This window comes from Littorina saxatilis, linkage group LG2 (assembly GCF_037325665.1).
Source record: "Littorina saxatilis isolate snail1 linkage group LG2, US_GU_Lsax_2.0, whole genome shotgun sequence".
In the NCBI taxonomy this organism is placed as follows: domain Eukaryota; kingdom Metazoa; phylum Mollusca; class Gastropoda; order Littorinimorpha; family Littorinidae; genus Littorina; species Littorina saxatilis.
Window position 1 is genome coordinate 56,918,677 of NC_090246.1, and position 10,000 is coordinate 56,928,676.

Sequence of the window (10,000 nt, forward strand, 5' to 3'; positions counted from 1 at the left end):
TACACGTGTGTGTGTGTGTGTGCGTTTGTGTGTGTGTGTGTGTGTGTGTGTGCGTGCTTGCGTGTGTGTGTGTGTGTGTGTGTGTGTGTTCACGCTGTTGTTTCCTTGCTAATTTTTTCTCGTGCCTGCTAATTTTGATGCTTTCTTGTTAATTTCTCACGACTTTTCCAAAACAGCCGTCGGCACTTTCAATAGGAAGGAGTGCATGTGCGCTTTTGGTCACCTACTCCGGTGCATTGGGAGTTGGCGTCAAAGTTGGTGAACCGACACCAGTCACCCTTGTCACAGCACGTCATGCTATGGTCACTTGGCCTAACCCTGTCTTGACAACTCAATCCGGCCTACATGGCATTTTGACCTCACACCTTGTTACCCGCTGCCCCCCCCCCCCCCTCATTTACAGTCCCATACTCCTTTCACTACCCCATTCTTGACCTCTTCCAGCGCTTTTGCCCCTCCCCCCCCCCCCTCCCAACTCCCATCTATCTTTCCCTTTTCCTATTATTTTCCCATTCTCCCCACCGTTGCACTATCTGTCCCCTCATTCGCCCCCCTCCCTCATTTCTCTTTCCTTAGCTCTTCAGCCCCATCTCTCCCCCTCCCTACCTTGTACTTTTCATTTCCCCTGTCATCGTCTGGCATTTCTCACCACTCCCCCCCCCTTCCCTTTTACTGGGTAGGCCTCCACCCTGTCCTCTTTTCCCTCTTCTTTCCTTACCCCCATCCATCTCTCCTCCTCCCCCTCATTCTCTCCATTTCTTTCTCTGTCTCGGTCTCTGTCTGTCTCTCTCTCTCTCTCTCTTCTCTCTCTCTCTCTCTCTTCTCTCTCTTCTCTGCATCTCCCTCTCATCGATACCCCTCTCCCCTTTCACCCTCTCTCCCCTTCTTCGGCCAGCAGAGGCTGTGTCCATATTGACCACTGGACCCAGAGGGAGAAACACACAGAGACCCGGGGTCGTGCCCCTAGCCATTGTTTGTGTTTGTGCGACTATCGGCACGGCTTCGTGTGCAGGCCTAACCGGGTTGTGTGCCCGTGCAACTTGACTCAATGAAAAAGGATTATTGTCTGGATTGCGAAAAACATTTGTGTGGAGAGGAAAACGCGGACAGTTCCGTAACAGACAGGCCGTGATGTGACTAATTTGTTTGGTGTGTGTGTGTGTGGGGGGGGGGGGGTGTGCGAGTGCAATAGTGCAGCTATCAGGGATAAATAAATGTGTAAAAACAACGAACACTTCAAAAGTGCAATGGAAAATTGGAACGAACGGTGAAAAGTATGTGTTTTAAGTATGGCAGAAACATTGCAATAGTTACCAATATAAGGACAGAGGTCGTTTTTACATCCTAGAAATGCCTCAAAGAACTTTCACTGCAAAATGCACCTTCTTGATTGCAATTCTGAGTTACGGTATGATAAACGAGCATGCAAACAAACGGACTGGAACTGAATCCAGTATGCTTACTGCTCCTCCCACCTCCCCCACTTCCGTCGGCAACCTACCCGCCGTCATAACATTTGGGGTAAATTGGAGGTGGAGGGTTGGAGAAACAACAAAGAAAAAAAAAGCCATAGGTACAGATCTGCGTTTAAAAGTGTTCCCACGCCTTGGCCCAAGCTGACCTGTCCTTGTAGGCGAGAATGGAGTTCGTGGCACGACCATTTGGACATGTCCTCATTCTTTGCACTTGTTGTAGGTCAGTCCTCGTGAACCCTTCGTTGACCTAGTACACCCTTCGTTGTCGAACCACACCGTCGGATTTCGGAGTCAGTTTTCCTACTTATCGATATCACTTATACGCTCGTATGACCATCTTTTTACATTTAGTCAAGTTTTGACTAAATGTTTTAACGTTGAGGGGGGAATCGAGACGAGGGTCGTGGTGTATGTGCGTGTGTGTGTCTGTGTGTGTGTGTGTGTGTGTGTGTGTGTGTGTGTGTGTGTGTGTGTAGAGCGATTCAGACTAAACTACTGGACCGATCTTTATGAAATTTGACATGAGAGTTCCTGGGTATGAAATCCCCATACGTTTTTTTCATTTTTTTGATAAATGTCTTTGATGACGTCATATCCGGCGTTTCGTGAAAGTTGAGGCGGCACTGTCACGCCCTCATTTTTCAACCAAATTGGTTGAAATTTTGGTCAAGTAATCTTCGACGAAGCCCGGACTTCGGTATTGCATTTCAGCTTGGTGGCTTAAAAATTAATTAATGACTTTGGTCATTAAAAATCTGAAAATTGTAAAAAAAAAATAAAAATTTATAAAACGATCCAAATTTACGTTTATCTTATTCTCCATCATTTGCTGATTCCAAAAACATATAAATATGTTATATTCGGATTAAAAACAAGCTCTGAAAATTAAATATATAAAAATTATTATCAAAATTAAATTGTCCAAATCAATTTAAAAACACTTTCATCTTATTCCTTGTCGGTTCCTGATTCAAAAAACATATACATATGATATGTTTAGATTAAAAACACGCTCAGAAAGTTAAAACAAACAGAGGTACAGAAAAGCGTGCTATCCTTCTTAGCGCAACTACTACCCCGCTCTTCTTGTCATTTTCACTGCCTTTGCCATGAGCGGTGGACTGACGATGCTACGAGTATACGGTCTTGCTGAAAAATGGCATTGCGTTCAGTTTCATTCTGTGAGTTCGACAGCTACTTGACTAAATATTGTATTTTCGCCTTACGCGACTTGTTACATTTAGTCAAGTTTTGACTAAATGTTTTAACGTTGAGGGGGGAATCGAGACGAGGGTCGTGGTGTATGTGCGTGTGTGTGTCTGTGTGTGTGTGTAGAGCGATTCAGACTAAACTACTGGACCGATCTTTATGAAATTTGACATGAGAGTTCCTGGGTATGAAATCCCCGAACGTTTTTTTCATTTTTTTGATAAATGTCTTTGATGACGTCATATCCGGCTTTTCGTGAAAGTTGAGGCGGCACTGTCACGCCCTCATTTTTCAACCAAATTGGTTGAAATTTTGGTCAAGTAATCTTCGACGAAGCCCGGACTTCGGTATTGCATTTCAGCGTGGTGGCTTAAAAATTAATTAATGACTTTGGTCATTAAAAATCTGAAAATTGTAAAAAAAAATAAAAATTTATAAAACGATCCAAATTTACGTTCATCTTATTCTCCATCATTTTCTGATTCCAAAAACATATAAATATGTTATATTTGGATTAAAAACAAGCTCTGAAAATTAAATATATAAAAATTGTTATCAAAATTAAATTGTCGAAATCAATTTAAAAACACTTTCATCTTATTCCTTGTCGGTTCCTGATTCCAAAAACATATAGATATGATATGTTTGGATTAAAAACACGCTCAGAAAGTTAAAACAAAGAGAGGTACAGAAAAGCGTGCTATCCTTCTTAGCGCAACTACTACCCCGCTCTTCTTGTCAATTTCACTGCCTTTGCCATGAGCGGTGGACTGACGATGCTACGAGTATACGGTCTTGCTGAAAAATGGCACTGCGTTCAGTTTCATTCTGTGAGTTCGACAGCTACTTGACTAAATGTTGTATTTTCGCCTCACGCGACTTGTTTTCTGTTAATCTGCCTGACTTCTGCCTGTCCATCTTTCTGTCTCTGTCTGTCTGTCTGTCTGTGTCTCTGCCTCTGGTCTCTTTCTGTCCCTATCTCTCTCTGTCTCTGTCTGTCTGTCGGTCTGTCTGTGTCTCTGCCTCTGGTCTCTTTCTGTCCCTATCTCTATCTCTCCCTCTCTCTCTGTCTCTCTCTGTCTCTGTCTCTCCACCCTCCCTCTCTCTCCCCCCTCTCTCTCTCTCTCTCTCTCCCTCTCTCTCTCTCTCTCTCTCTCTCTCTCTCTCTCCCTCTCTCTCTCTCTCTCTATAAAATTCTAAATGACGACTGTCCTAAATATTTGCAATCACATTTCAAACATGCCACAAAAAGATATGGGTCCCAAAAAATCATCCCTCCTATACCTCGCATAGACCTCTACAAATCGAGCTTAGCCTTCTCGGGAGCGTTTCTCTGGAACTCCTTACCCCAACAGATAAGAAATGCAACTTCAGTGAAAATGTTTAAGAGACAGTCACGTTCACACATCATTCGTGAATGAAATGTCTTGTTCGATTGTTATTTTGTTAAACATTTTGTACTAATGTTAACGGATGTGTAGCTGATCGGAGCAACTTATTCCCAAATGAAAGGTATAACTATGTCAATGTAATTTTGTAATTTTTTGAGTTCTCCTTATGTAATTCCTTAAATGCACATTGTGTTGCATTCTGTACAATGTATTTCTGTATTTTATATGATTGAATTTATATTTGCAATGTGCGTCTGTCTTTATGTGTTGTATAAAGGACAGGTTGGAAGAATAGGCTTTGCCTAAAACCTTTATCCTTTTGTAATAAAGTTCTGAGTCTGAGTCTGAGTCTGAGTCTCTCTCTCTCTCTCTCCCTCTCTCTCTCTTGTCGATTGTTTGCTGGTTCGTTCGTTTACTTTGTTTATTTGCCATGTTGCCTTACATGTTTATCATTTATTAGACAATTGTATTAGAAGTAAGGACCGGTTGTAAGAAAAGGCGTCGCCTTAAACCTCTATCCTTGAAAAATAAATTTCCATCATCATCATCATTATCATCATCTCTCTCTCTCTCTCTCTCTCTCTCTCTCTCTCTCTCTCTCTCTCTCTCTCTCTCTCTCTCTCTCTCTCTCTCTCTCTCTCTCTCTCTCTGTTAGCACTGTATGTTAATTCATGCGCTGGATATGTCTTTAGGTTTAAGAGTGAGTGAGAGAGAGTGAGAGCGTGCGTGCGTTCGTGTGAGTATATGTTAGAGAGAAAGAGATAAAACCGGTTGATTGTCCATAAATACAAACACACGGCATGTATTACTGACCCCCCACCTCCCCCCACACACACCCCGTTGAAATGAACCTTGTGTGTTTAATCAATAAAATGTCTTACGTCTCTGTTTGTGTGAGTGATGAGGGGTGGTGGAAATGGTTTTGACACAACTTACGATGATAGCTATTTAAAAAAAAAATACATTGGAAGAGGGGGAGGAGTGAGGTGCGACGAAGTCAGTAGAAAAGGAGAGGGTTACATAATTTACACACCACAACAAACTTTGTCAAAAGTAAGTATTTCCTTGGGAATACTGTTGCTTCAGTGGATCTGTATATAAACGATATACAATAATCCAGGCAGGGCTTAGTGAGACACCTCTCAGACGGATGTTAACCTTCGTGGTGAAACATGTACCCATGACGAAATAGACTATCGGAGCAGATACTGGCAGGCATGGGAATTGTCCGCCGAAAGGCAAATTTCCGCCGAAATTTTTTTCCCCCGCTGAAGAAGCAAAAGTGTCTGCCGAAAAAATAAATGGGGGAGGCAAAAATGGTTCTAAAAACTGAATTTAATGGCAAACTTGGAGCTTAGATGACACCAAATTGCACAATTTGGGTTCTTTGGAGAAAAAAATTCCGGGGGGCATGCCCCCGAACTCCCCTAGCAGGGCTAGGCGGCCGTCGACTTTGCCATTACTTACAAATTTTCAGCCTTTTTTTACTTTTTTCAATTCCCATGCCTGACTGGGCTGCCCTGTGTGACAGAATACAGAATAATTTTACCTGGGGTTGAGATCGGGAATGCATTCTGATCTTGCGATTAAAAAAGTATCCACTCAGAGTATACACACCCAAACATGCACACATATAAAATTTAAAAAACCCACCAGAAAATAGATAGGTACTTATTTTTCGCAGGGGAAAAACAGTTCCATAAGGACCATTCCGTAAGACCAGGCTCTGCTTCTCTGGAGAAATGTGCCCAACAGACCAAAAGCTTATCAGACCTCATCCCCCGCTCAACGTATCCTTGTCTTGCAGTCCGTCGTGGTACTTGTATTAGAGAAGGAGTGATTGACAGGTTGATTAGGAAAAGAGGTCAAGACCAGAACTTAGCACATCACCCCGAGCTCACACCTGTTGCGGTGTAGCGTACATCCGCGTCGGAGATGCATTGACGGACAGCTTCATCAGTGGAGACCGTCTAGACCAATACTTTGCACCCTGGCCCTCGCAGCTGTGGCAAGGGTGTAGCGTATATCGGCAGTATGTGGACTGGAGGTGGGTACAGTGATGGACAGCTTGATTGGAGAGACAATCAACTCACGGCTGTGGAGACGACAGGGGGTGATAAGGTCTATGTATAGTGTCACTGCTTCCAGACTTACTTTCTCTCAGCTGGTGATCTGACGGCCAAGCGCTCGTTTGTGTATGTGTGTGTGTGTGCGTGCGTGTCTGTCTGTCTGTTACGCAAGTGTCCGTCCGTCAGTCTGTGTGTCCGTCCGTCCGTCTGTATGTCTGATGTGTGTGTGTGTGTGTGTTGGTTAGAGAGACAATCAACTCGGGGAGCGCTGTGCACAGGACAAGGGCTGATTGGGCCACAGGGTACTATCACGGACACTGTACTATTTTCTCACCGCTGGCACCTTCTGTGTCCCCAAGGCACGTGTATATACCAGTGTGTGAAGAAAACAAGAGGAGTCTGGCGGCTCTGCCTGTATTCTGTGTTGCTCGACTCCACTCTAGAGTAAAGACATTCCGCCATCGGACCAATGTCATCATTCTATTTTCTGTGTCATTTGTTCGAGATTTCAAATTCCTCCAACAAACCTTCGGCTGAGACAATGTTGCTGTATTTAGGTTCTTAGATGTGTCGTACATAGATTTGCGAACATTTGACACCAGTAACTATCAAAACGATGATCGAGCCAGGACCGGCACGGTTGGCCTAGTGGTAAGGCGTCCGCCCCGTGATCGGGAGGTCGTGTGTTCGAACCCCGGCCGGGTCATACCTAAGACTTTAAAATTGGCAATCTAGTGGCTGCTCCGCCTGGCGTCTGGCATTATGGGGTTAGTGCTAGGACTGGTTGGTCCGGTGTCAGAATAATGTGACTGGGTGAGACATGAAGCCTGTGCTGCGACTTCTGTCTTGTGTGTGGCGCACGTTATATGTCAAAGCAGCACCGCCCTGATATGGCCCTTCGTGGTCGGCTGGGCGTTAAGCAAACAAACAAACAAAAATCGAGCCAGGACACCGCAATTCAACAAAATTGCGTTTGCTTTCAAAATTGTGCGGCCAGAGCTTCCTGTTGAGAGGTTGACACAATCTGAGAAGCGTATCAGTAACAGACTCTCTGAAGCCACGATAAGGGCATCCTCGTAGTCAATTTGACATCAAAATGAGAGAGTGATCACATTTTGTAATGTTCCTGAATTGACGGCAGAGCAGCGTAGAGTAGACAGCTGTTAGCTTGAGAGGTGATCGAATTGGAGAATAAAAGAAAAAGATTGAAATGAAAGGAAGAATCTTGGGTTGGAGGGGGAGAGGGGTTGAGGTTGATTCCTTGCTGTTCAAGGTTTTCATCATGAGACTGACACTGTGCAAAATATTTGTGTTTACATGTTTTCCCTTTGACAATATCGGAATCTGTATTCTAGTCCATGCATCAGTTATTGCCCGAACGATTCGTTTTTAGCAGTTTCATTTTTCATTTTAAATGCTCTATAAAACTAGTGCGTTGGGGTTTTCACAAATAATGTTTGGTTAAGATACATCATATGCGATTCACACAGGTAGGAAAAACCCCAGACAGACAGACAGACAGACAGACAGACAGACACACACACACACACACACACACACACACACACACACACTCACACACACATACGCACGCACAAACACTCACACACACATACGCACGCACAAACACACACACACACATGCATACTCTCTCTAACTCTCTCTTCTTCCGCCATATAGAAGACACACAGATACACAGACAGACAGACGCACGGATGCACAGACACACACACACACACATACACACGCACACGCTCACACACAAATACGCACGCACCCACAAGCACACACACGCACGCTTTCTCTCTCTCTCTCTCTCTTGTGTGCTTTCTCTCTTTCTCTCTCTCTCTTGTGTGCTTTCTCTCTTTCTCTCTCTCTCTTTCTCTCTCTCTCTTGTGTGCTTTCTCTCTCTCTCTCTCTCTCTCCCTCCATAAAAAATCCCTTCAAAACTGACACTGGTCATAGAATATCAGTGCATCAAACTTGAAAACAAACACAGTTCGCCCCGCTAACACCTTTCTCCTTGGGCCTAGCAGAACTGCATGCTTTCAGGCCTGACACTGTGTGTCATGTTTTCTCCACAGGCTATTATGTCCCTGTTTTATTACGCGACTTGCTTGATTAAACACTGTTTATGGCGCTGTGTGTATTGACATTATGCGTGGCTCAGCACGGCATAATCGTCCCTATGATGGATGGCTGCTTTGGCACTAATGGTGTTAATTGTCGCCCATGAAGCCTCGGGGTGATTATTTTTGTGAAGTGAAAATGGGAGTGTTTCTTCGTTAATATGAAGGGGGGGGGGGGGGGTTGTTTGTGTTGTCTTTTGGGACTGATCCCCAGTTGGTGAAACTTTGGAAAGGGAAACATTAGGTGGACGATGGTGGTGGCGGTGGTGGTGATGTTGATGATGTTGATGATGATGATGATGATGATGTAAGGGAAATTATCACACACACACACACACACGCACACACACACACACACACACACACACACACACACACACACACACACACACACACACACGCACGCACAGACACACACACACAGCTGGTCACAGAAAAACAGAGAGATGAAGAAAGAGAGATGAAGAAAGAGATGGACTGAGAGGAAAATGGGGACGACAACCAACACACACACACACACACACACACGCTTTAGTACTCTCTGGTGAATACGAGTATGTCTATTTGTTTTATTGCTTCTCCGTTACTCCTATTTTGAACTTTGGAAACATCAACAACTCGCTTCCCAAATCATGACGGCCAGAACAAAGGGAGACAATTTTGCATGCTTAACTCAGTGGTGACTCTTTTATATTTGTGTTTCACAATGCTGGTCATTCCATTTAGCAGCTTTGAACTTCTCAGACGTTTATAGAATTAACCATTACTGTTATTTACTCAGCGTCGGTTTGTGAAAGGCTTGCGTTTTACTGGTTTTCTTCCTTTCTTCCTTTTTTTGCTTCACATGAATAAAAGAGAAGGCGAAGAGAATGAGTGAGAGATGAACGCACAATGTGGAGAAAGTCGTTTGACAATGGTGTAGAACTTTAGCCTTTGAGCTGAAGAGAGAATGGTGGAGAGACGGCATTGTGATTGAACTCTTTTGAAAAAGGAGAGGTTCTGCTATGTTGAATTATACACAAATAGTCTTGTCTCTCTGCCATAGTGTTGGTTTTTGTCTGAAAAAGATTTTTGTCAAGTTTTTTTTCTCTAGAGTCCTTGCTCAAATTAGTTTTTAATAAGTATTTTTGATGCGATGTTGTGCGTTTTCCTGTATTTTTAGCAATACACTTTTTTGCCTCTGCATCTCCATATTGAAATGTGAGCTTCTGGATGTTATTTAAATGGTTGTTGGGTGGTGGGAGGGACCTGCAGAGAGAAAGAGATAGGGAGAGAGTGTGAGATGAGAGAGAGAGAAAGAGAGAGAGAGAGAATTTAACTATGGTGACTATCGATTTGAGCGATTAAGAAGGGAGGTCATGGTGATTACGACGACGGCAAACACGACGACAGCGACGAAATGACAACGATGATGATGATAAGGATAAGGAGGACGATGGTAATGTCGATGAGGAGTAGCGATATTTTGATGATGGTAACAATCATGTATGTGTAATTGTTTCAGGAGAGCTGGTGGCTGTGGGAGCCTGCCCTGCACTACCTGGCCACCGCCAACTACCCTCACCTCGAGTCTCTCATGGAGGTAGGTTATGCTGACCTTTTGTCTCATATGTCTGTCCGCGTGGCTGCTTGTCTTTCTGTCTGCCATTAGTTCGGATTGAGTTGTTCTGTCTTTCATGTAAGCTTGCCTATCCTTCTCAATATCGTTTTGTTTTATGCATTTATTT

General features: G+C 43.8%; 1 protein-coding gene across 1 annotated transcript in view; it reads left to right on the top strand.

Annotated features, from left to right (window-relative positions):
• LOC138959322 (U3 small nucleolar RNA-associated protein 6 homolog) overlaps nt 1-10,000 on the top strand; it is a 239,086-nt gene that overhangs the window by 181,597 nt on the left and 47,489 nt on the right. Inside the window, exon 17 of the mRNA XM_070330752.1 lies at nt 9,778-9,855. Coding sequence (XP_070186853.1) covers nt 9,778-9,855 — 78 coding nt within the window. The remainder of the gene's footprint in view (nt 1-9,777; nt 9,856-10,000) is intronic.